Source organism: Bufo bufo, chromosome 2 (assembly GCF_905171765.1).
Source record: "Bufo bufo chromosome 2, aBufBuf1.1, whole genome shotgun sequence".
NCBI lineage: Eukaryota > Metazoa > Chordata > Amphibia > Anura > Bufonidae > Bufo > Bufo bufo.
Window position 1 is genome coordinate 455279251 of NC_053390.1, and position 27989 is coordinate 455307239.

At 46.8% G+C, this 27989-nt stretch overlaps 1 protein-coding gene across 1 annotated transcript in view; it reads right to left on the reverse strand.

The window, feature by feature from the left end:
• Positions 1-1867: 1867 nt before the first annotated feature.
• Positions 1868-27989, reverse strand: part of GAK (cyclin G associated kinase) — a 107432-nt gene continuing 81310 nt past the window's right edge. The window contains exons 25-28 of the mRNA XM_040417606.1: positions 17528-17728; positions 8875-9023; positions 7516-7692; positions 1868-3137 (exon numbers count right to left, since the gene is read on the reverse strand). Of these exons, the coding sequence (XP_040273540.1) occupies positions 3036-3137; positions 7516-7692; positions 8875-9023; positions 17528-17728 (629 nt within the window). The 3' untranslated portion in view covers positions 1868-3035. The remainder of the gene's footprint in view (positions 3138-7515; positions 7693-8874; positions 9024-17527; positions 17729-27989) is intronic.

The window sequence follows — 27989 nt, forward strand, 5'->3', positions numbered from 1 at the left end:
AGTCAAAAAGACTGAACTGAAGACATCCTGAACGGATTACTCTCCATTCAGAATGCATTAGGATAAAACTGATCAGTTATTTTCCGGATTTGAGCCCCTAGGACGGAACTCAGCACCGGAAAAGAAAAACGCTAGTGTGAAAGTACCCTTAAAGGGCATCTGTCAGCAGATTTGTACCTATGAAACTGGCTGATCTGTTACATGTGCGCTTGGCAGCTGAAGGCATCTCCTGCATTGCTGAGAAAAATTAAGTTTTAATATATGTAAATGAGCCTCTAGGAGCAACCGGGCCATTACTCCTAGAGGCTCAGCTCTCTCTGTAACTGCTGTGCCCTGGCCCCATCAAAGTGCAGAGGTACAAATCTGCTGACAGATGCCCTTTAAGGAGGACCAACAGAAGGTCATAATACAGTGATACCAATTTTTTGTTTTATAACTTTTGCACAAAAGAAAACACTTTTTTTTTGTGCTGCAGCTTATAAAACCCATAACATTTCTATTTATTTTTAGGGAGCTGCACGAGGACCCTTTTTATGGGATAAGCTGTCTTTTTATTCAGTTATTTTTTTAGGCAGGCAGAATAAAACAAAAGCAATTTTGTCATTTTTTAAAATGTATTTATTTTACAGAGTTCACAGTGTGGTTAAATAACTTTATAGTTTAAGCCATTAACTCATTACGGATGCAGGTAAACCAAATATGTGCAGTTTTTTTTACATTTTTTTATTTTTATATAATAAAGCAGGAAATGGGTGGTTTGTGTTTTTTTTCCCTTAAATGCTAAATGTTATATTATTTTTTTTTTTTTTTTTTTAGCCCTAATTGAGGACATGAACATGCAATTGGAACACTTCTCTACACTGTAATACTTCAGTATAAGGTGATGGGCATCCAATTAGGACCATGTTGGAGCAAAGTCTTAGGCCTCTTTCACACGGGCGTCCCGGATTTGCTCCGGATGCGTCAAGTGTGCATTGCGGGAAACTGGCGCAAGTGCGCACGCAATTTCAGTCAGTTTTGACTGCGATTGCGTTGTTTAGTTTTTATCGCGCGGGTGCAATGCGTTTTGCAAGCGCGTGATAAACTGAATGTGGTACCCAGACCTCTTCCATGAAGTTCGGGTTTAGGTTAGGTATTCTGTAGATTTTATTATTTTCCCTTATAACATGGTTATAAGGCAAAATAATAGCATTCTTAAAACAGAATGCTTACTAAAATGTTGATTGAGGGTTTAAAAAAAAATAAAAAATGAACTCACCTTATGCACTTGATCGCGCAAACGGCATAGTCTTCTTTCAGGACCTGCCAAAGGACCTTTGATGATGTAATCGCGCTCATCACGTGGTGAGAGTGGTGACGTCAGCGCAGGTCCAGCTGAATGAAGACAAAAGATCCTTCTATCTTCATTCAGCAGGACCTGCGCTGACGTCACCACGCGGTGAGCGCGATTAAGTCATCGTAGGTCCTTTGGCAGGTTCTGAAAGAAGAAAAAAAGAAGACGATGCCGGCTACACGATCAAATGAATAAGGTGAGTTAATTTATTTTTTAACCCCTCAATTGACATTTTAGTAAGCATTCTGTATGAAGAATGCTATTATTTTCCCTTATAACAAAGTTATAAGAGAAAAATAATACAGTGAATAGACTTTAATGGGGTCCCTCATCCCTACCATCTCCTAGAAACCATGCGTGAAAATCGCACCGCATCCGCACTTGCTTGCGGATGCTTGAGATTTTCATTCAGCCCCATTTATTTCTATGGGGCCTGCGTTGCGTGAAAAACGCAGAATATAGAACATGCTGCGATTTTCACGCAACGCACAAGTGATGCGTGAAAATCATCGCTCATCTGCACAGCCCCATTGAAGTGAATGGGTCCGGATTCAGTGCGAGTACAATGCGTTCACCTCACACATTGCACCCGCGCGGAATTCTCGCCCGTGTGAAAGGGGCCTTAGGCCTCTTTCACACGAGTGAGTTTTCCATCCGGGTGAAATGCGTGAAGCAAACGCATAGCATCCGAACTGAATCCTGACCCATTCATTTTAATAGGTCTGTGTACATGAACGTTGTTTTTCAAGCATTATTTCTGCGTTTAGGAAAAATCGCAGCATGTTCTATATTGTGCGTTTTTCAAGCAGCACTGGTTCCATGAAGTTAAAAAATGGACGGCATCCAGATGCAATGTGTTTTTTTTGATGATTGTTGCGAGGAGATGTAGATTGTATCCGCATCCAATCCAGACGGAAAAACTGCCAGTTTTTCCCTGAACAGACCCCGACACAATCCGTATCACTCGTGTGCAAGAGGTCTTATCTCTGTTCACACCACCATTGGCCATACATCTCCAGTAAATATCTGACAATGGAAAAATGTAGGCACGCTTCTATGTTCTATGGGAAAGACATATGGTAAAATCTGAACAATTGGATACAGTTCATTTTTTTTTTTTAACAGCATACTGTTACATTTATATAATTTGTTGGAAAAAAAACAACCGATTATTAATAATCAGCAGAAATGAAACAACCTCACACTAATATATACTGGCTGAAAAAGATGTGGTAGGAATTGAATGTTCATAAACAAAAATGCAATTTTGAAGAAAAGTGTTTAATTATGTACACAATGCAATGGTAATGATTACATATTTACTATAAGTGAAAAATTTACATCTAGCAGTTTTTAAACAAATGCATCAAGTACATTAGAGTCCATCACTGAAAGTAGTAGCAGGTTCCCGGGTTTGGTATGTGAACTGCAATTCACTGCTCACTGTCAGGCAAGTGTAACAGCTTGGTCTGAATGGTGGTATAAATAATGCCCTAAAACACATGGATCTGGAATGCAATTACATCATAGGATAAGGTGCCGGTCAGTAATGAGAAAAAATAGCACTTTGTAAACTATCCTACTTTATGTACAAATAGATTGTGTTCTGGAATTTGGAGAACAGCATAAAATCAGAGTGGAATAGTCTAAAACAAAGCAGACCAGGTACACAATGGATGCAGGTCTTTTAAGTGGTTCTATTTTAAAAAAGGGCTTTCGATCCTTGGTTTTCAAATTCTGACCAGGCATCATTCAGCTCCATGAATATCATTTTGGCATACTGTTCATAAGGTTGTCCTGTGGCCTACAAAGGAAAAAAATATATTTTTTTCTTATGATTCACTTGCATATCTGTATACATTACACATCCTAAGGCCCAAATTACAAGTGCAGGTTCCACACCAAAATCAGTGTCAAATCCAATGACAATGTGCATCTTTTCCATGAGAATGGGGTACAGAAAATATTTGTTTGCACTGTGAACATTCTGCATGGAAAAGCCAAGGATTCGCCAACTGACTGACCGTGTATAATCCTTGTGTGGATCTGCTGCACACCAGCAGCACATCCACAGCAGAAATCCAAGTGTAAGGCCTCATGCACACCACTGTTATGCCAGGGCTTGACAAATTTCCTTGGAATCTAGGAGCCAGCTAAAAAAGTTAGGAGCCAGGCGGAGTCGCGTCATAAAGCCCCCAGTAGGTGCCCCCCCCCCCCCCACTTTTCCATAAAGCCCCCCAATAATGCTGTATACCATGTTACATATACCACCGCTCTGTCCCCGGACCCTATTGACTATAATGGGGACGGGGGTGGAGCTCCGGCGCAGCACGGCAGTTCGCGGCCGCCGGACTAAAAAGTTGGACATGCAGTACTTTTAGTCCGGCAGCCTTTCACCATGCACTGCCGTGTTGCGCCAGAGCTCTGCCCCCATTACAGTCAATGGGGGACGGAGCGGTGGTCCGGCGAAACAGCGGAAGGACGGATCCGACAGGGTGAACAGCATGCCGGATCCGTCCTGCCGCAAGTGTGAAAGTAGCCTTAGTTATATAGCTACTGAATGAGACAGAAGAAGGGATGCCTTTAACATATATATGTCCTTGAGAAGCCAATTTGATCCTAAAGGGTTAATTCAAACTGTAATCTAAACTGTGTCCTGTCACTTTTATCTCTCTGCTCCTGTCCCTTAATCTTATCACTGCTGCAACAAAAGCATCAGCCTCAGTGTAAACTGTTCTAGAGTCTGACTCATGGTTCTTAACTCAAAGAATCGAATAAGTCTCTAACTAAGTCGGATCTTTGGATTCTTTCTAGACTCCCTCCTGTACTTGTGTCAGTGACCCAGAGCTGCTAGTGCTTGCATTGCCTCAGCTCTGATTGGTTGGTGGGCGGGGAGGGGAGGGGCTGGCAGAAGCAGCTTCCACTCTAGGATCAGATTACACTCCTCCCGAGTCCCTCCCCTCCCTGCTGCCAGCGTCTCACTCTCTGTGTGTGCTGTGACGGAGCTGACTCAGACTGAGGAGCTGTTTCAAACGGTGCTGCCTCCGGACGGCAGCTCCGCACCCATCGCCCGGGCACCTTTGAAAACGGGCTGACAAATACCCAAGCGCCAGGACTAAATTCCTGGTCGCCATGGCGACCTGGCACCTGGGATTTGTCGAGCCCTGTCTTATGCAGTGCGGAAATTGCAGATCCTCAAAACATGGATACCGGCCGTGTGCATTTAGCATTTTGCAGGAACAGAACGGCCGGCCCCTAATAGAACAGCCATATCCTTGTCCGTTATGTGGACAATAACAGGAGATTTTCTATTTTTGTTTGTGGAACGGCCATGTGGACACGGAATGCACACGGGGTCGTATATGTCAAAAAACATATATGATGCATTGAAGGGGGACGTTTAGACTGGCTCCCAACACGGCTGGCACCACCACAAGAAAGGTTTCATTTTTTCGTTGTGCTGCTATAAACATTTCTTTTTCCACGGAATGCACACGGGGTCATTTCCATTTTTCTGGCCCCATTGAAGTGAATAGAACGAAATGAACATAGGGAAAAAAGTTTGTGTGCATGAGCCCTAAACCACAGACTGCTGCTGAGGAAATACGCGCCAGAAATAAAGGGGTTATTCGCTATCAGGATAGGTCATCAATATCAGATCGGTGGGGGTTCGACTCCCAGCACCCCCGCTGATCAGCTGTTTGAAGAGAAAGCAGCGCTGGTACAAGAGCAACCTTCTCTGCTGTGTTTACCTGCTCACCGTAACAACTGCAGCAGCGAGCAATGTAATTAAACTATGGGATGGCTCCTGTCTGTTCATGTGAATATGACGGAGCTGTCCCAAAGTAGTGAATGGGGATGCCATAGTTGTAATTACACCGCTTGCTTCTGCAATTGCTGCACCGAGCAGGTAAAAAGAGCAGAGAAGGCATCGCTCGTACGAGTGCTGCCTTCTCTTCAAACAACTGATCGGCAGGGGTGCCTGGAGTTGGACCCCCCCAATCTGATATTGATATTATAAATATGTGGCACACGGAATATTCTTTTCAATTTAAAGGTAACTTTATTTAGTGATTTTCACAATAAGAGGTTTATTGATCCAGTTTATAGGAAATGAAATGCTGCGGAACCACTATCCATATATGAGTCGGACGTTTTGGTCCATAGGGACCTTCTTCAGCGGCTTGAATTTCTGTGGTCAGATATAAAGGGATATCTGGATCGCGATTTATACTATTGTTGGACGACCGTTGGGTCTTTGCTGGCACCAGGAAGAGTAAAACAGTGTGCGGTACTCCATTCTCTAATATAATCGGATATTGATGACCTATCCTGACGATAGGATAGGTCATCAATAGTAAAAAGCAGACAACCCCTTCAACAACTTGTGGACAAAGCCCAAGGCTACATTGACAAAATGGAAAAACTGTCAGTTTTTAACAGACATTTTTTTCACTGATGCCTTTCTGAGAAACGGACGTTAACATACATACAGTGAATATAAAAAGTCTACACACCCCTGTTAAAATGTCAGGTTTCTGTAATGTAAAAAAATGAGAAAGATAAATCATTTCAGAACTTTTTCCACCTTTAATGTGACCTATAAACTACCACTCAATTGAAAAACAGAGTAAAATATTTTAGGTGGCGGAAAGAAAAAATAGAAAAAGAAAATAATATGGTTGCATAAGTGTGCACACCCTTAAACTAATACTTTGTTGAAGCACCTTTTGATTTTATGACAGCACTTAGTCTTTTTGGGTATGAGTCTATCAGCATGGCACATTTTGACTTGGCAAGGTTTGCCCACTCTTTGCAAAAACACTCCAAATCTGTCAGATTGCGAGGGCATCTTCTGTGCACGGCCCTCTTCAGATCACCCCACAGATTTTCAATCGGATTCAGGTCTGGGCTCTGGCTGGGCCATTCCAAACCTTTTATCTTCCTCTGAAAGCCATTTCTTTTGTTGATTTGGATGTATGCTTTGGGTCGTTGTCATGCTGAAAGATGAAGTTCCTCTTCATGTTCAGCTTTCAATATTGACTGGTATTTGGAACGGTTCATAATTCCCTCGAGCTTAACTAAGGCCCAAGTTCCAGCTAAAGAAAAACAGCCCCAAAGCATCATGCTGCCACCACCATGCTTCACTGTGGGTATGGTGATCTTTTCGTGATGTGCAGTATTGTTTTTGTGCCAAACATATCTTTTGGAATTATGGCCAAAAAGTTCAACCTTGGTTTCTTCAGACCATAACACCTTTTCCCACATGCTTTTGGGAGACTTCAGATGTGTTTTTGCAAAATGTAGCGTGGCTTGGATGTTTTTCTTCGTAAGAAAAGGCTTTTGTCTTGCCACTCTACCCCATAGGCCAGACATATGAAAAATACGGGAGATTGTTGTCACATATACCACACAGCCAGTACTTGCCAGATATATCTAATGCCTTGGAAATTCTTTTGTACCTTCTCCTGACTGATACCTTTTAACAATGAGATCCCTCTGATGCTTTGGAAGCTCTCTGTGGACCGTGGCTTTTGCTGTGGGATGCGACTAAGAAAATTTCAGGAAAGACCAACTAGAGCAGCTGAACTTTATTTGGGGGTAATCAGAGGCACTTTAAATGATGGCAGGTGTATGCCGACTCCTATTTAACAGGATTTTGAATGTGATTGCTTAATTCTGAACACAGCTACATCCCCAGTTATAAGAGGATGTGCACACTTATGCAACCATATTATTTTAGTTTTTTTTTGTTTTCTTCCCTCCACCTAAAAGATTTCAGTTTGTTTTTCAATTGAGTGGTACAGTTTATAGGTCACATTAAAAGGTGGAAAAAGTTCTGAAATTATTTATCTTTGTCTAATTTTTTTACAGCACAGAAACCTGACATTTTAAACAGGGGTGTGTAGACTTTTTATATCCACTGTATATAACATGCTGCCCTTAATAGCACAGCATGTCTGAATAATGGAGGCACTTTAAAAGGATTGTCCCTTTAGGTCAACCTGTTTCCATATGTGGCTCTAGTGGACAAGGCAAATGGTTCCCCGTTTATTTTGACAGGAAATTACAGCTTTTCTTGGAATTATCTACTCGCACACTTTTCTTTAGCTGTAATCGCTGGCACGACTTCATTAAAAGAAGGGGTTACCCAAATGAGTCAAAGCCCTTTAAAGTCTTACCTTGTCAGGATGAACCACAAGAACTGCTCTCCGGTAGTACTTCTTCACTTGGTCTGGTGTCACCAACTCAGACATGTTCACTGGTTTCCATTTTGTTTCTCCTTCCCAAAGCACAGTGTGAAGTGTAGATATTAAAGCTCTTATATTTCTTTCTTTTCCTTCAATCCAGTCGAAAATCTAGGATAAAAAAAAAAATAAAAAAAAAAATCAATGTTTAATAAAAAGGTTGCCAAGAAAAACATGGCTGCCTTCTTCCAAAAACAGTTCCTGTCTACCAGCTGGGTGTTGTATTGCAGCTCAGCTCTATGCACTTCAATCAAACTGAGCTGTAATACCAGACAGCAACTGTCCGTGCGTTATGTGTTTGCTTTCTTCCAATGTTTTTCAGGTCCTTGGCAAAACCTTTAAACAGTGATTCCCATCTTATAAAGTGATGGCATAGTGCTAGGAAGCAGACGTGTTTTTCAATCATGTCTTTACAATCCCTTTAACCACCTGTTTTGCCCGAGTCCAGCTCGGGCAGTGGGAAAAGTAGCAGATTTCTCCTGAATGGTAGCAGCTAGAAACATGCAACTGGTCTTTTTTGAAAGCTGACATTCCAGGCTTTCATACAAGACCAAAGCAACAGAGGAGAAATCACTGTTAGAAATCGAGTCGGGAATATTAGAGGGAAAAACCTGCTTTTACTTCAACTTTCAGCTGCATTCACAGCATCACGATTTTTATCAGTGATATCTTCCCCTGTACTGAACATATTCCTGTCATTCTGGTATGGTCGTCTGAAAACCTGGGAATGTCAGCTTTCAAACAAGACCAGTTGCATGTTTCTAGCTGCTACCATTTAGGAGATAGCAGCATCTAAAGCAGCCCCCCCCCTCCAGTTAGCAATTTTTTTGGATCTGCTAGGGTGGTATAATGTGCTGCAATATGGTATTGCTGGCCCCACCTACTTGTATTGACCCCGACTTCTGTCAATTTGGGCCTAAAATAGAACTACTTTTAGTTTTATTCCAGGGCCACTTTAAGTTCCCAAGTCCACCCCTCCTGCTCCATGTGCAAACATTTAAAACATGGATTATTATGAATTGCATTACTGCTATACTTAATGTACATGAAAATTTGATCTTGTCAATGGTGGGTGGGCTCACATAACTGATTAAAAATGTGCACAAAGAGTTTCATATTCAAGAGCCCTGAGAGAAATCATGAGGTTGGCTCCAATGCTCCTATGAAAATTTACAAGGAGTTCAATAAAATGACTCCTTCCCTGTAAATCACCATTTTAGGCCAAGGAGAAAATTGATGTTGTGTTATTCACTGGGATGATGATAAAAAAAAAAAGCCTAGAAAAGTGCTTACTTTCAACTTTAGGGGATCCATGTCTCTAGTCATTTCTTGTCTTCTCATTTCAGCGATTGTCTTTGGACCCTTCCTGTCATTTTTTGCAGAAAATCCCTGGTTGGTGAGCAGATCCCCAAAGTCACTCTCTGTCACTTTTGGTTTTGGTCCTTTTAAAATTGATATAATAATTATTAAAATTTAAAGGGAACCTGTCACCTCCTAAATGCATGTAAACCCGCCAGCAGTACCTCACGGTAGCCCGCAGTGTGATACTAAGGGCTCTTTCACACTTGCGTTGTCCGGATCCGGCGTGCACTCCATTTGCCGGAGGTGCCCGCCGGATCCGGAAAAACGCAAGTGAACTGAAAGCATTTGAAGACGGATCCGTCTTCAAAATGCGTTCAGTGTTACTATGGCACCCAGGACGCTATTAAAGTCCTGGCTGCCATAGTAGTAGTGGGGAGCGGGGGAGCAGTATACTTACAGTCCGTGCGGCTCCCCGGGCGCTTCAGAGTGACGTCAGAGCGCCCCATGCGCATGGATGACGTGTCCATGTGATCACGTCATCCATGCGCGTGGGGCGCCCTGACGTCACTCTGGAGCGCCCGGGGAGCCGCACGGACGGTAAGTATACTGCTCCCCCGCTCCTCACTACACTTTACCATGGCTGCCAGGACTTTAGCGTCTTGGCAGCCATGGTAACCATTCAGAAAAAGCTAAACGTCGGATCCGGCGATGCACCGAAACAACGTTTAGCTTAAGGCCGGATCCGGATTAATGCCTTTCAATGGGCATTAATTCCGGATCCGGCCTTGCGGCAAGTGTTCAGGATTTTTGGCCGGAGCAAAAAGCGCAGCATGCTGCGGTGTTTTCTCCGGCCAAAAAACGTTCCGGTCCGGAACTGAAGACATCCTGATGCATCCTGAACGGATTTCACTCCATTCAGAATGCATTAGGATAAAACTGATCAGGATTCTTCCGGCATAGAGCCCCGACGACGGAACTCTATGCCGGAAGAAAAGAACGCAAGTGTGAAGGGGCCCTAAATTATACTTTTCATCCTGCAGTCCGTTTTTTGACCTTATGCAGCATCGATCTTTTATCCTCCGTCCGTGCTAATTTGCATGTCAGCTTGAAGTCAAGGGGGCAGCGGCCTCCTTGCTTCAAGTCAAGGTAACCACGCCCTCTCTTGCCTTTGAGTGACAGCCCGCAATTTGGCTTCGCTTTCCCAAGTCTTGCACGTGCGGTGCCCTCTATTGTACTGCGCAGTAAAACAGAGGGCACCGCACATGTGCGAGACTTGGGAAAGCGAAGCCGAATTGCGGGCTGTCACTCAAAGGCAAGAGAGGGCGTGGTTACCTTGACTTGAAGCAAGGAGACCGCTGCCCCCTTGACTTCAAGCTGACATGCAAATTAGCACGGACGGAGAATAAAACAAGATTTTTGTGAAACTCCCCTGTAAAAACGAGATTTTTGTATAACTTACCAGTAAAATCTCTTTCTCGCTCTTTCCTTGGGGGACACAGAAGACCTTGGGTATAGCTCATCTCCATAGGAGGCGTGACACTAAGTGAAAACTGTTAAGCCCCTCCTCCACAGCTATACCCTCAGCCTGGAGAGAGAGACTGCCAGTTGCGTGTCCAAGTAGTGAGAAAAGGCAAAGTCCAACAAGGAACCAACAAGCCAACTACTCAACGGGTAACAAAAACTCGGAAACCGTACAGAGAAAAACAATGAATGGGTGGGTGCTGTGTCCCCCAAGGAAAGAGCGAGAAAGAGATTTTACTGGTAAGTTATACAAAAATCTCGTTTTCTCGCCCAGTTTCCTTGGGGGACACAGAAGACCTTGGGACGTTCAAAAGCAGTCCAAAAGGGGGAGGGACCACAGCACCAAGGTGAAGCACCCGAAAGGCATCAATGAACCGCCACCTGCAAACCCAGGCGGGCCAAGGCAGCATCTGCCAAAGTCAGAGTATGCACCCTGTAGAACTCGGTAAGGAGTGCAAGGAAGACCTGTGGCCGCCTTGCCCAAATGCATGGCCGAAGCCCAATGCCTCCGGCCCAGGAGGCACCGACCGCTCTGGTGAAATGAACGGTGACACCAAAGACAGAATCCTGCCCTTGGTGCGGTAACCTCAGCAATAGCCAATCTGATCAAGCAGAGGAAAACCACCCTGGAGTCCGTCAACCCTATGCACGGACCTCCTGGAAACCCAATAGGCCGAACGTCGACAAGAGTCGGAGATCTCCAAGTAAAAACGGCAAGGCCCAAACAACGTCCAAATCGGTGAAGTGTTGAAGCGAAAGGCAAACACCACCTTCAGAAGGAACGAAGGAAGAAATGGGATGTAGAACAGCCCTGTCCTGGAAAAGACAGAAGGCTCGTAACAAAAAAGGGGCTATTCAGGCACCCGTCAGAGACACGAATGATACGGAAAACAACCGTACAGGACAGAAGGGGTAGAGAGAACTTCTGTAACGGCTCCAAGGACAAGATTGGAGCGCCGAGAGCTCAGTATATAGTCCCCAGGGCGGTACCGAAGGACAGTACAGAGGAACCAAAGAGCCACTCCGAGGAAGAAGGTCTTGACAGGCCCAGAGGGCCAGGGAACGCTGGAAGAGGAAGAACAGCGCCGACACTTGACACCTCAAGTAAAAGGAGTCCCAGTCCCAGGTCCAGGCCGGACTGGAAAAAAGACAGAACCATGGGGAGAGAAATTCAGAGTGGGGAATGCACAGCTTCCCACAGAACCCCAGACAAAAAACCCTAAGTCTTACGACAGATCCTGGACGAAACACAGCCAGGAGCGGACAGTAGCGAACCCGCTGGAGTCGCCTGGCAAGCGGGCGAAAACCCAATGTGATCAGGCGCAGACCAGTAACACGGGCAGAAGGGTCGACAAAACTAGTCCCGTCGGCCCTCGAGCAACGTTGTCCCATATCCATCCGAGTGGGGGAGCAGAAGGACAGACGGAAAGGAACCAAAGGATCCGCCAGATGCCAGGACAAGACAGGCTAAAGTCTATGCTGATGTAACCACGTTGTACAGTCCCGGTGTGGGAGATCAATGGACAATCTGGACCGAAAGGTAGTCCCCCCAAGTTACCGAGAAGGTAAGTCTACAGCAGGACCATTGTCTTAGAATGGACCACGCAATCTGCACTCAGCGGGAGGACAGAACGCGGTAGACTCGGTAAATAGGCACACAGCTAATACAGCCAGTGTGAACAAGGGAGACAGTACGAGGCCAAAAGGAACACCGGAACCATCCACATGAACAACCATGCTCTCCCCAGAGGGGAGGACAGTGAAAGAACAGCCTCTGAAGTCTGGCGGGAAGCCACATCGGAGTGATCTGTACCGAGCGGGAGCCAAACAAAGCCGGCGAGATAAGGTAGTCGAGACAGAGGCCGGCATAACACCCTCCACCGAAAGGAGGAGGAGTGGGCAACAGGGAAGCCATAGGACAGCTCAAAAGCAGAACCCGCTACACTGTGAGACGCCCGGTTCACTGCCTCGCAGAAGGCGAATACCCTGAAGAACCCAAGGCGGAGGTCCTCCGGACCTGGGTAATCGAGCACCCAAGAGAAGTTGGGTGACTTTCCCGAGAAGAGCGGCCCAATCCTGGTAGCAGATCAGACTGAAGCGTAGAGGCGCCAAGAGGAAGGACTCATACCACACTGCATCCGAAGTGGAGGAAATTGCAGCAGGAAAGGGAACCGCAGTCCTGCCAGAGCCAACGAAGAATTCGAGAGGCGCTGCAGACACAGCACTCTCGACCATGTGACCACTAGCGCAGGGAAGCAATGCCGCGGAAGGACAAATGGGCATGCATCTAGGACCCACGAACACTCCCTGGAATGAAAGGCCAACTAAATGAATGAGTACCACCCAGCTCGGTGCAGCAGAGAGCAATAGAGCCTGTCCGGTCAGGTGGACAGAATGAACTCCTTAGAGACGAGTGCAAGGCTTGCGGCAAGCATCGTATCCCAAGAAAACAAAAGTATGCCGCAGGAAGCAGGTGAGGTATACGTACGAGCAGCCCCGTAAGCAGTGAGAAGGCCAACCCACCTAGAAAAAGGGGGGCTCGCCCCAGAGTGCCACAGCATGTACGGAATTGCAAAGTGCAACCTGAAAGGGAGTTATGCACAAACCTAGTATAGCATGCGATGGAACGCAATCAGTCCGCCCCGAAAGGGGGGAAATTGTACCTGGCCAACTGCAGACGGCAAGAGTGCAAAGGCCCGTCCCAAAAGGGAGTGATGCCTAAGGCCGTACCTACTTCAGAGAAGCAGGACATACCCTATAATCCAGCAGGAATGCAGGAGGTCCACCTAGTGAAAGGGGAACATGCACAGGGGTATCCTAGCATTAAGTGAGTGTGCAATAATACACCCAACACTGAACTCAGCGAGAGTGCAACTACTCTGCCAATGAAGGGGGACATGTACAAGTCCAGCACAGCCATACAAGGACAGCCGTGAATCTCATGAGCGTGCCAAATTCTGCCCTTGAAATGAGGGGTGGTCACGCACAAGGCCAGCACCGTATCCAATGGAAGTGCAAGCGTTCCACCCATGTTAGAGGGCCATTCTCATGGCCAGCAATGTATCCGGTGAGAGTGTAGCATGCCGCCCAGAAAAAGGGGGGTAAAGCACATGGCCAGCATCTCATCCAGGGAGAGTGCGAGCACACCGCCATGTATGGGAGTCATACACATGGCCAGCAACGTACTGGCGAGAGACAAACACAGTCAGTAAGAATGTGTGTATGTCGCCTGAGGAAGGAAGGCATGCCCCTGGCTGGCAGCGAATCCAGCAAGAGTGCGTACACCGCCCACGGAAGAGGGGTCATGCATATGGCCGACAGCGGATCCAGCGAGAGTGCAAGCACCCTGCCATGTATGGGGTACATGCACATGGCCAGCAACGTACCTGCGAGGAAACAACCACAGACAGAGGGATGTATGTATGCTGCCTGAGGGAAGGAGGCATACCCAAGGCCGGCAGGGAATCCAATGAGAGTGCAGCATACCACCTATGAAATGGCCGGCAGCGAAACCAGTGAGAGTGCAGCATAGTAACATAGTACATAAGTACATCAGTGAGAGTGCAGCATTTCGCCTATGGAAGGGGGTCGTGCACATAGCCAGTACCGTATCCGGTGAGAGTGCAGTATTCCGCCTAAAAAAGGGGGTCATGCACATGATCGGCAACAGATCCAGTGAGAGTGCTGCGTTCCGCCCAGGAAGGGGGTCACGCACATGGCCGGCATCGAATCCAGTGAGTGCTGCGTTCCGCCCATGGAAGGGGGTCACGCACATGGCCGGCAGCAAATCCAGAGAGAGTGCAGCGTTCCGCTTATGGAAGGGGGTCGTGCACATGGCCAGCACCGTATCCGGTGAAGGTGCAGTATTCCGCCTAAGAAGGGGGTCATGCACATGGCCAGCCGGCAGCCAGGGAGAGTGCAGTATCCCGCCTAGGAGGGGGGGGGGGGGATGCACATGGCAGGCACCATAACTGGAGAGATGATGAATGCTGCCTACGGAAGGGCCGCATGCACTTGGCCAGCGCCGTATCCTGGAAGAGGCAAGAAAACCGCCTAAAAGGGGAAATGCCCTAGCAGCGACGCAGGCTGGGAGCGCAACACCATGCCGCCTGTGGAAAGAGGTCATGCAGCACTACTGATGAGGCTGCAGCGTCCTGCGCAGTCCAATAGAAATCAGTGATCTATTATTATTTATTTTATTATTATTTTTTTTTTTTTTTTTTTTTATTTTATTTTAAGCACAGCCTCTCTGAGGCTAAAGGGGAGCCACCATATAGGGGCACCTGAGAGACAGGAAAAAAGGGGGGCCAACTATACAGGCCCATTTGGGAGCCGGCCTGTACCCAAAGGGTTAACAGGGATCCGGCCTGGAGGGCGGCGTGCGATCCCCTGGGGGCGGAGGAACCTCCAGGCGGGAAGAATTCGCGCCTGGAGAAGTTCCCGCCCCCTCCACCAGAGACCGGAATATTGCGGCCTAGTAGGCCGCGAAGCCAGGGGCTAAATTTGCGGCGCCCGGCCCGTTATACCGCCGGGACCTGAGGCGGAATGGCGCTTCAAACCGGCCGCGGGAGCCCACCCCGCGGCCGGTCGGAATTGCGGCCCAGCAGGCCGCGAAGCTTGGGACCAAATTTGCGGAGCCCCGCCGACCGGCACCGACGGTCGGACGGGGCCTGCTGGGGCATAGTCAAGCCCAATGCCGGCCGCGGGAGCCCACCCCGCCGGCCGGAAGAGACAGGGACCCGGAATGGCGGCTTGCCGGCCGCGGGAGCCCACCCCGCCGGCCGGAAGAGTAAGGGGCCCGGAATGGCGGCTTGCCACCTCGAGCCCACCCCAAGCCGCGGAGCCTAAAATTTTTGCGGCGCCCGGCCGCACCGGAATATTAGTGCTGGCCGGAGGCGAGGCCTTACTCCACTGCAGCGTCCTGCACACTCCGGTAAGGCCCAATGTGATCAGGCGAGATGGGGGGGGGGGGGGGGACCCAGAGACGGGGTGCCCGAGAGGAGAAGGCAGGCGACGGCAAAAACTATGTCGCAGCTTCTGCAGCTAGCTGTGGGGAGACAGCCACTAGCTGCATGTCCTATGAGGGCCAGGAAAAAGGGGGGGGGGGGGAGGCAGGGAGCAGATTGCCGCTCTGCGGCACCCCAGGGGCCAGCCTAGGTCCAGCAGGGGAAGGGTCCAGAGGCCCAGTATGGGGGGTCAGGCACGCAGGAGACCATTGGGTGGGGGGGTGGGGGACGTAGGGCTGGAGAAGCCACTCTCTCACCATAGCCGTCTTCACCCTCGGTCCATTCCAGCAGGGTCGCCCCTTCAGCTACTGGCACCGTAGTGGCAGGACGCTGGAAGAGGGACTTGGCGTGCGGGCGACCCTTGCGCTGGCGGGATGTAGGGGAGCTAGGCTGCCCTGATCCACCTTGCCTTCTGTGGGGGAGGCAGCAGTGCGGGTGACCGGCACTGGCGCAGCTCAACCCCGGGAGAAACAGAGAGGTCTAGTGCGACTCTGTTGTCCCTGATGATCTGGAACAAAAAGAAAGAAAAAAGTAAAAATCTAAAATTTAAACAAGGAGAAAACAGCCCTGCAGAGCAGGGAGTGTCTTGCCTCCTTGGACACTAAGCAAAAACTGGCAGTCTCTCTCTCCAGGCTGAGGGTATAGCTGTGGAGGGGGGGCTTAACAGTTTTCACTTAGTGTCACGCCTCCTATGGAGATGAGCTATACCCAAGGTCTTCTGTGTCCCCCAAGGAAACTGGGCGAGAAATCTCTTCTTTCTCGCTTAGTTCATTGGGGGGACACAGGACCGTGGCTATAGTTGCTTGCTGCCACTAGGAGGCGACACTAGGCTGAAAAGTGATAACTCCTCCCCTGCCGGCTATACCCCCTTCAGCCCGGACGGAGCATATCAGTTTGTGCCCAAGCAATAGGAGTAGGAGAAAAAAAAACAAAAAAAAACAAAAACATACGGTAAACAAATAACTGACCAACGCCAGTCGGATCGAACCAGAACTGAGGGCCATACAGGCTCCGCAACCGCCATCATTTACGGCAAACAGAAGTTACTGGGTGGGAGCTGTGACCCCCAAGGAACTAAGCGAGTAAGAGATTTTACAGGTAAGTTTTCTAAGTCCTAAAGCAGTCCACGGGTGGGGAAACAAGCCACACGCCCATGGAGAAAAACACCCTCGAGGATGCGTAACTCACTGCCGCCTGCAAGACTTTGCTGCCTGGAGCAGTATCCGCCGATGCCTAGGAAGGCACCCAGTAAAACTTGGTGAACGTGTGCCCGGAAGACCAAGATACTGCCTTCCACACTGGAAAGCTACTGCATGACGGAGATGGACCCAAGAAGCGCCGACCGCTGGTCTGGTGGGCCAAGACTCAGCTGGGCGGTGTCTTAACCTGGGAGCGGAATGCCCGAGCAACTGTTGTACAGATATATCTGGAAAACATCCTTTGGAGACAGTCAGCTTTGACAAGGACCCCAGGAAAAAATTGGTAAAAGTCTGTACAGCGGTAAGCGCTAGTCATGGACAAGCAAACCTCAGAGGCCAAATCACATGGCCGAAGGAGAGCTCGGTCTGTATAATGCGAGGGAGAAAGAAAATAAATCCATGTCTGATGACGTGGAAGGGCGACAACCTTCTGCAAAGAAAGAGGATACTGGCGGAGCACTGCCTTATGTTCATGATAAAAGAAAAAAGTACGTACAAGAAGGCGTATCAACTCCGAAAAAAAAAAAAAAAAAAAAGATGAAAAAAGCCACCCTGCTTAGCAGGGAGGTCTGCCTCCTACGACACTAAGCTAAAAACTTATATGCTCTCTCCAGGCTGGAGGGGGTATAGCCGGCAGGGGAGGAGTTATCACTTTTCAGTCTAGTGTCGCCTCCTAGTGGCAGCAAGCAGCTATACCCACGGTCCTGTGTCCCCCAATGACACGAGCGAGAAAAGATTGTTTTCTGACCTTATGCAGCATCGGACTGCAGGATGAAAAGTAGGATTAGTTAGTATCACACTGCGGGCTACCCTGAGGTACTGCTGGCGGGTTTACATGCATTTAGGAGGTGACAGGTTCCCTTTAAAAAGGAAAAAAATATGAAAATGTAAAAAATAAAAAAATAACATTTTGCTTACCAAAACCTGGAGCCCTTATGCCTCTTTCTTCTCTGCCACCAATCACACTAAAATTTGCACCGTAATTAGGCTTAGATTGGAGGCCTGCTTTAGGCTGAGACTGCCATGATGTATTTGTGGTTTGTGGTTTGGGCGCTGGTTTGGAGTTGATTTTTTGAAATGACTTGTCATTGGAACGGGCAGAAAATTGTGAGGAGGATCCTAAAAAGAATTAGAGAATCAATTTATAGCTTTCAGACCCTCCAGGCTACACCTTACTAAAGGCCTCCATACACATTAGTGTATTGTCAGCCAAACCTGCCAGTTAATCTAAGGGACAGAAGGGTCTGTCCCCTACTAAACTGAACTTGTTTTTCTAGTCTTTCCCTCGTGAAAAAAAATGGGCTGAAGAGAATGTGTATACAATGCATTTGGAAAGTCTTCAGGCCCTTTCACTTTTCTCACATTGTTATGTTGCGGCCTTCTACTAAAATAAAACAAGTTTTTCTCATCATTCTGCACTCAATACCCCATAATGACAAAGTGAAAACAGAATTTTAACAAATTTGCAAACATTTCTATACAGGAAACAAACATTTTGCATGGACATAAGTATTCAGAGCTTTTGCTAGGACACTTGAAAATTGGCTCTGGGGGCCTGCCATTTCTCTAGATCATCTCTTAGATGTTTCTGCAACTTGACTGGAGTCCATCTGTGGTAAATTCAGTTGATTGGACATAATTTTGAAAGACACACTCCTGTCTACATAAGTTTTCACAGCTGACAATGCATATAAGATCAAAAAAAATTAAGCCATGAGCAGTAAAGAACTGACTGTAGAGCTCAGAGACAGGATTGTGTGGAGGTACAGATCTGGAGAAGGATATAAAAAAAATTCTTAAAGAGTAACTAAACATTTGAGTAAAATTTTAATAAGATGTCCCTAATAATAAAATTTCTAATATACTTTATTAATGGATTTTCTATTTTTATTAGACTTTTCTCTACCTAAAGCACACCATGCCGTGTGCGCTTAAAATTGACATTTCCGTACACCGCTGACTGCTCAACAGTGAACGGAGTACAGGCATGACATTTTTATGAATGGGGCCGCAGCAGCAGTGCGCAGTAGCAACATGCGCTCCTGCCCGTGCCCCCCTGAGGTTTACCCATTCCTGGCATAGCACATAGGTACCCTGTACCATGCCAGGATTAGCTGAGCAGAGTAGGCTCCTGCCTGTTTCACCAAGCCAAGAGCTGACATGCAGTTCTCTTAGCTTAGCGAAGCAGGCAGCGGTGTAAGGAAATGTCAGTTTTAGGTGCACAGGGAATTGTGCGCTTTAGGTAGGGAAAAGTCTGATAAAAATAGAAAATCCGTTAATAAAGTATATTAAAAAAAGTTTTATTAGGGCATTAGGGACATCTTATTAACATTTTAGTCAAAGGTTGAGTTACTCTTTAAATGAAAGAAGTTTGAAATAACCAGGACTCTGGCCACTCAACCAAACAGTAATCGGGGAGAAGGGCATTGTTAAGAGTTGAGCAAGAATCCAATGGTCACACTGGCTGAGCTTCAAAGATCCTGTGTGCATGATGGGAGAAACTTCTAGGTGGTCAACCGTCATTGCAGCAATCCACTAATCTGGGCTTTATGGCAGACTGGCCGGAAAGAAGCCTCTCAGTAAAAAATAAAATAATAATTACACAATAGCCCGCCTAGAGTTTGCACTGAAATGACTCTTAGGCTCCATTCACACGTCCGTGGTGTGTTGCGGACCCGGCAAATTGCGGATCCGCAAAACACACCCGCCAGGCACCCCTATAGAAATGCCTATTCTTGTCCGCAAGCTGCGGACAAGAATAGGACATGTTCTATCTTTTGCGGAGCTGCGGACCTGAAGATCGGGGCCGCGCTCCGCAAATGCGGATGCTGACAGCACACTGTATGCTGTCCGCATCCATTCCGTCCCCATAGAAAATGAATGGGTCCGCACCCGTTCCGCAAGATTGCGGAACGGATGCGGACCCATTTGCGGACGTGTAAATGGAGCCTTAGACTGTAAGAAACAAGATACTGTACTTTGGTCTGATGAAACAAAGATTTAACTTTTTGGCCTTAATTCTAAGCATCATGTCTGGATGAAATCAGGCACTGCTCATCACCATCCCTATAATGAAGCACGGTAATGGCAGCATTATGCTGTGGGGGTGTTTTTCAGTGGCTGGGACAGGGAGACGGGTCAAGGTTCAAGGAACACTGAATGGAGCAAAGTATAAAGATATTCTTAAAGGGGTTTTCTGAGATTTACCGTAAATACTGATGACTTGTTCTGTAGATAGTTCATCAGTATCTGATCGGTTGAGGTCTGACACTCGGGAACCCTGCTGATCAGCTGGCACCAGTGCACATGTGAGTGCTGTGGTCTTCTCACAGCTTTTCCTTGGCCAGTGACGACACTTTCATTGGGCACATGGCCTAGGAGCAGCTCAGCCCCACTGAAGTGAATGGGGCCGAGCTGCAATACCAAGCACAGTCGCTATACAATCTAGCAAATAAATATATAAAAAAGCTTTAGTACGTTGCCTCTGATGTCAGCGTTGCAGGTCCCAATAGTGAAGTGGGTACAGTTCACATACAAGAGTTGAGTGTTTGGTTGGACTGCGCTGCTTCAGGAGATCACTGAAGGAAATTTCTACTCCAGAACCATTCAGCAAAGTTGGATATGGGAAAGCCCCCAAGTCACACTAAGCCTCCCTTTCCCCTTCCACCGAGCTTCTGTGTAAAATCAAAGGTTGCAACAATAGTGAAGCACCTTCACAACAGTTGAGTTAAAAGGGTTTATTATACTCACAGATTTAGTTCGGTAACAAGCAGTGTAAAACATATATGTGTGCTTGTTACCGAACTGAGTCTGAGCATAATAAACCCTTTTAACTCAACTGTTGTGAAGGTGCTTCACTATTGTTGCAACCTTTGATTTTACACAGACGCTCGGTGGAAGGGGAAAGGGAGGCTTCGTGTGACTTGAGTGCTTTCCCATATCCAACTTTGTTGAATGGTTCTGGAGTAGAAATTCCCTTCAGTGATCTCCTGAAGCAGCGCAGTCCAACCAAAAACGCTATACAATCTAGGGCGCTGTGCTTGGTAAGCACGGAGAAGGCAGCGGCACTCACAGGAGAGCAAGTGCCATCTCAAACAGCTGATCGGCGGGGGTCCCAGACCTCACTGATCAGATACTGATGACCTATCCAGAGTATTTTTTTATTTTTTAAATCAGATCGTTTTTATTAAACAGATTTTCCAAAATTGTACAAACAATGATGACGCCATCTTTACAGATAGTAATACAGCCGATCATATAAATGACAGAGCCATTATTTAAACCCCACAAAACTAAAATAAATAAACCCTCCCAATCCACCCCACTGCCTACCGAAGAGACGGTCCACCATTTGTAATAACCGTATCGCATCTCATCATACTGTCCATCTGACAGTCCGTAAGAACATAACCCTTCCATGTGCGTGCGTAGAGCCTATCAATAATTATACCCAACTCTCAAATCACTCCTTAATCCCACCTGGCTCGATTCTTGTCATATCAGACTCCTACACAAATACTGATTTCCAGTCACTCATCCCAGCCTGCCCCCAACAACATAAGGGGAGTCTAGACAGACCCTGGGGGAGGAGGACTCGGCCCCAGTGGAGAACCACTTATACCATATTGCCGCAAATTTGGCTTCACACTTCCTCTTAACATATACCCCCCTTTCTAGACTGAGTATATTATTCATCCTGTTAAGGAATTCAACCACCGAGGAAGGCTGTGGGTAAATCCAGTATCGAGCTATCAGTTTCCGGACCTGGAATAATAGGCGTTGCACCCCAAGACGTACCTCATGATTCGCAATGTTTACCACCCCCAGTAGACAGGCCCTAGGAGTAAGCAGCTCCTCAATTCGGTATGCATCTTTAATACTTTTTAACACCTCTGCCCAGAAGCTCGAGAGCTCATCGCACTCCCAAAACATGTGTATTAGAGATGCAGGTCCTCGCTCACATCGTGGGCAGGAGTCCTCCATTCTAGCCCTAATTTTGTTCAGGAAGGATGGGGTTCTGTATACTCGATGGATCAGCAACAATTGGGACATGCAATGTACCTCACATACCGACAGTTGCGGTGTCAGAGCCAGTATCTCATTCCATTGTTCATTCGAAATAGGGCCAACATCCTCCTCCCACCTCCGCCTAACCGGGAATGTTCCCTCTCCTGGACTTTACAAAAAGATTCCTATATATTGAAGAGATCAGCTCCTTCGTAGAGGACCTAGTAAGAATCTGTTGCAGGAGTGGAACCCTCACACAGGTCACTGGGATAGATTAAGCCCGAGACTGGAACGAGTGTCTCAGCAGTAGAAATTGATAGAAGGCGGTACGAGGAAGAGAAAACTCCTCTCTAAACTGATCAAATGACTTAAATTCCCCATCTCTCTGCAGCTGATGTAAGAATGTCACTCCCTTCTCCCACGGGGAGAACCCTTCCAGGTGGAATCTCTCAGTCAATTGGGGTTTTTTCCAGAGCGGTGTAGCCTGGGTGAAGCCAGTTATGGACAGCAGCTCCCGGCACTTGTGCCAAACCCTACTGATTAAGTTAATTGTAGGCATTGGGAGGCCACCCTCTTCCAATACGACTATAGGGGATCTACACTTATAATGTGGGCCACTAATCTTGCCAACATGCTTCCTCCAGGAGCCTGTCCCCAGCCCCCCAGGTGTTGTATCTGCGAGGCGATAAAGTAAAGCCAAGGATTGGGAAGAGACAGTCCCCCCAGAGTCCTTTCCCCTCTGTAAAGGTTTCCAACTTTATTCTGGGAGATTTTTACGCCAGATCAAGCTCCTAAACAGGCCCCGTATTTAAAAAAAACATCCTCTGTGGGATCCACACCAGGGAATTGTGCAGAACATACATGACCTTCGGCATCAATATCATTTTAAGGAGATTACTCCTACCAGTCATATTTAGTGGCAGCTTACACCATGCAGTCATTTTATCTATAATACTTTTTAGCAGCGGTTCAATGTTGTCTTTGACATAATGACCGATATCAGAACAGACGGTAATACCTAGATATTTAAAGCTCTTAGTAACTTGCAGCCAGGTGGACAGAAGGGAAAAAAACAGGGGCAATCAGGTCCAATGGAAACAGAATGGATTTATCCCAGCTTATACGGAGACCCGATCTGTCACCAAAATCATGTATAGGGGACATTATGGGACCGAGCGACTCCTTTAAATCCCCAATATGGATTAGCATATCATCCGCATATAGTGAGACACGTTCTTCACCAATGCCCGCTAGAAACCCTACAATCCGTCTGGACGACCTCAGTAGACATGCGAACAGTTCAATTGCTATAGCAAAGAGAAGGGGAGAGAGGGGACAACCTTGTCGGGAGCCCCTTTCCAATTCAAAGAGCTCTGAGGTAGTACCATTGGCCTTAATGCACACCACTGGGCTTTGATATAGCAACTGTACCCAAGAAATAAAAGTATCCCTAAAGCCCATAGCCCTCAACACTCCCTATAAATACTGCCATTCAATGCTATCAAAGGCCTTAGCTGCATCCAAAAATAGTATTGCCAGACACCCGACCGCCTCTGATTGCCTCTGAATATTAAGAAACAGCCACCCAAGATTAACTGATGTTAATTTATCAGGCATAAAACCAGTTTGGTCCTCATGAATAATAGTAGTAATTACAGTTTGCAGCCTGGACCTTTGCTAGAATCTTAACGTCAGAGGTCAGTAAGGAAAAAGGTCTGTATAAAATCAGGACGAGACAGGTCTTTTCCAGGTTTTGGCAGAACCACGACTATTGCTTCCCTCACTGAATCAGGCAGTCTCCCTCTCCAAGGCCTCTATAAATACTTCCAAAAGCTGAGGTAGTAGGACAGTGCTATATTTTTTAAAGAGCTTGGCTGGTAAGCCATCTACATCATTCGGGAACGACTAGAGCGCCAACTCCAGCTCCTCCAAATCTAAGAGGCTGGTCCAGACAGATCGCATGCTCCCTCGAGAGCCTGGGGACAGAAATGCCAGTGAGGTATTGCGCTATGTCTTCTGGGCCCTTTGACAGTTTGGACTTGTATAGATGTTTGTAGTAAGAGTAAAATATTGACAGTATGTCAATATAAGCAGTGACCAATGAACCTTCAGCATTCTGGATAGCCAACACTCTGATGGTCCATCTTGCGCCCATAATATTCTAGCTAGCAACCTACCCGAGCCCTACCCAGCCTCAAAGTACTGTCTGAGAAAGAAGCGTTTATTATAAGCGGTATGCAGTAAATGTTCCTTTAAAGCTACTTGCTCTGCCAACCATAAAGTCTCATTCTCACAGATAGAAGACTCGACAAACCGCATTTCCGTCTCCACAACTGATTTTTGAAGCAGCTTTAAGGAGTTTCTAGACTTTATGTCGGCTACCCCACTGGATATACAGCCCCCTTAAGAATACCTTATAGGCATCCCATACAACTCCCTTAGGTGCCGATCCTACATTGGTAGCAAAGAATTCCTGTAATTCAACCTTGATTTCCTCTCCCCACTGTCCACCAGGTGCAGCCAAATAGTGTTGAGCTTCCATGTACCGAGACCAGAAGGGTTCCTGACACCCAGTTTGAGAACCAAGTGTATAGGGGAATGATCGGACAGGCTCCTGGGTAAATACGCAGCGTCCACCACAAAGGGCAAGAGATCTGACGACCCTATAGCCAAGTCAATCCTGGAGAGAAAGTGATGTGAATTAGAGAAGCAGGAGAATTGACGCGCCTCTGGGTTTCTCACCCGTCAGATATCAACAGATCTAACTCCTTTAAAAGCCTAGCAAATACAGTGTCACCATTCGCCCCTGCTGAGTCTGTCACCCCCAACCTACCCCGCCGCGGTGAGGGGCATGTGTCACCTATTAAAAGGAGCGGACATTCGCAACTATTTATCATACATAGGGTTTACAAAACTCCAGTGTTTTAACATCGTATTCATCAGAATGGATGCAAAATGTCCAAGATCGGCAGATTTATTACACCTGCTATGGCAGTGCTTAAGAATGGATAGTTTCTGGACGGGTGTACTAGAGTTAATTCAAAGAGCCTTCTTAATAAGAGTTCCTCGGGAGCCTAAAATATGTTTTCTGGGATATATGACTGAGATTGGAGTGGATGAGACAGATAGGATAGCAGTGGGACGGCTACTAAATGTAGCCAGGAAACTATTAGCATTACATTGGATCCAAGCATGTTCCCCAGGATTGGAAGAGTTCCGAAATAAAGTAAACACTATGCTGACGTATGAGAAAATAGTTTTCTTGAAGCGGGGTTGTCCTCAAAAATTTGAAAAGCTCTGGAACCGATGGCTGAGCAATATTGGTTGACCCTTAAATTGTCGGTCAATGCTGAAGTGTGGGGGTGGGGGGAGGGCGTTTGGGTATGTTGGGAGTTAAATCTCTTGCCTTGTTTGTGTACTTTTACATCAAGGAAGGTAATTTGTTCCTCCTTGATCTCCTGAGTGAACTTCAAACCAATTTCATTGACGTTCAGGGTATTAATTTGAGAAATTCATCCCTACTGCCCTTCCAAATCACAAAAATATTGTTGATATAGTGTGTCCAGAACAGAATCTTCTCATTCGACCAGGTGTGGTGGTCTGGAAACACGATATTGTCCTCCCACCAGCCCAGGAAGAGGTTGGCATAAGTGGGGGCACCCCTGAGCTGGTGGTAGAACCGCGAGTTAAATAGGAAGACGTTAGCGTAAAAATGAATTCCATTAATGTCAGAATAAAAGGATTATGTGCCCCATAGTGTGTGCCCCTGGTACTCAGATAATATGTTACCACGGCCAATCCCTTTTCATGCAGGATTTTACTGTAGAGTAACTCTACATTGATACTTGCAAGTATGCAACAGGGATCTACAGTAAGAGTCTCAATTTTATTCAATAGTGTAGATAGTGTAGAATGGAAGGATTGTCCCACCCATGGTCTGCTAAGCAGGCGGGTAGTGGCAGGCACCAAATGCGTCTCAGACAAGCAAATAATGGCCGGCTGACATTGCTGGAGTGAGATATATATTTCTGCGCGTTTCATTGCCTCCCCCAGTCCTCTAACATTTCATCCCACAACTGTAAGCTTTTCAGACATAATCTAGGTGTTGACATATTGCAACAGGATAGACACGCCATTAACAGTGTAGCATTAGCCACCACCGATCATTGGTCCAGATTGTTAGCCCAGCAGTCTCTTCGCTAGACCCTCCTAAACCCCCCAGGCAAACATAAATTATAAACATAACAGTATTTCTCAGGCATGCATGTATCCCATAAAAAAAAAAAAAGAAGTAATATAAATGAGGCAAAAAAGCTTCCTGAAGCCAAGTAGTGGCTAAGTAAGGAAATCAACAGCAAAAAACTCTAATCAGACATATAATAAGGTATCACCACTAGCCTACCTCCCAGAGAATAGATCCTGCAGTGGACATCATACAAAAAAAAAGCGCCAATATAGAAATAGGGCACCTAACCTGTGCTATATACACATTAGTACTCCTGTGCCAAACAACAAGATTACATTACCCCGCACATGAAGAGAACACTCAGTATAACATTCCAGTAAGTGGGGAAAATGAGAGTAGAAAAAAGCAGGAGAAAATAGAATATATATCATACAGTGAAGGGAGGCGAAAGAGGAAAAAGGAAAAAAATTAATAAAATATGTGACACTTATCCGGCGCATCCATTTAGCATTACGCCAGTTTTGTAAGTTTCCCGCCATGGTAGAGAGGTGTACATTTCATCCAGTGTTTTTTAATGCCTTGAGGGAGTGTTAGTTAGTCTCCAACCATTGCGCAGCATCCAAAGGAGTATCAAACATACAGACTTCTTCATGAGCAACCACTCTCAGCTTGGCAGGATATAGCATAGAGCAGGGAAGTTTAAACTCCCATGGGGGCATTTCACATCCTGGAACTTTGCCCTCTTTGCGTTGCACTTCAGCGGAAAAGTCCAGGAGGATGGATATTTTGTTCCCATTGATGAGGAGGTCAGGGTGATCCCTGGATTTCCTGAAGTGTAGAAGCTTTATCAAGACTGGACGCGGGAGGGCGCGGAATGGCACTCTATGTGCCTGTTCAATGGCAAATACATGAGATAATGAGTCCTTGCCAAACTTGTGTGTCGGCCAATCTTCAAAAAACAACACTAGGTCGGACCCCTCTGCCTTCTCAGGGACCCCCACCAATCAGATTATTTCTGCGCAACCTATTTTCGAGGTCATCAGTTTTGAACATCAGTAAAGACACATTATGTATAATCCTGCCAAGATCCCGTTTTACAGGGGGTAGTTGGTCCTCCACATTGTTTACTCTTTCCTCCACCTCTTTAATCCTCTCATTGACTTTTCTCAGAAACAGCCTGATAAGAGACATTTTCCTGTAGATTGCCCATGTGAGAGTTAAGGATGTTTAATGAGCTGCTGCAACACTGTACAGCAGCATATATGTCCTTTATAGTAGGCTTACCAGCAGGTATATGACCATTCCCAGTGGAAGCACCTTCAAGTATGCAGGATGGTGCGTGCAGGTTGATGGCGTTATCTGCCTGCAAGGTCGCCATTTTGGAGGCCACTTGCGCTTGGTCAGGGCCTGCAGGAGGGCCCACGGGCTCAGCCACCGTGTCTGTAGTGGCGGCAGTTATCGCAGCAGGCGTGGGGGAGCACTGAGGATGAATAGGCATATTTACCCAAGCGGGCCGCAACCTCCGCTGCCTGCGCTTCTGATGCGGCGCCATCCTGCCTTGGAGTGGCCGGAGACCCGGCGTCCTTCTGATCCTTCTCTCTCTTCCTTGTTCGCGTCATATCGACACAGGAGGTATCCGCTTGTTTGCCGGCGATGTCTGGTGGCACCCAGGACTGTTTTTGTCCAATGCAGGAGGAGGATGGAGGAGAATTGAAGGAGGTAGGACGGGAGCATCTCAGTGCTGCGTCCTCTTACATGCTCGGCCAGGCCACGCCCCCCAGAAAACCCTTTTAATGAAAACTTGATCCAGAGTGCTCTGGACGTCAGACTGGGCCAAAAGTTCACCGCCTTCTAACCAGGCAATAATCCTAAGGACAGAGCCAAGACAACACAGGAGTGGCTTACGGACAATTCTGTGAATGTCCTTGAGTGTCCCAGCTAGAGCCCTGACTGGAACCCAACTTAAACATTTCAGGAGAGACCTGAAAATGGCTGTCCACCGAAGTCCCCATCCAACCTGACTTAGTTTGAGAAGGTCTGCAGGGAAGAATGGCAGAAAACTCCCAAATCCAGATGTGAGGCTGTAATCACTGTCAAAGGTGCTTCAAATAAGTACTGAGTAAAGCGTCTGAATAAATCAATGCAAGGATTTTAGTTTTTCTTTTAAAATAAATTAGCAAAGATTTC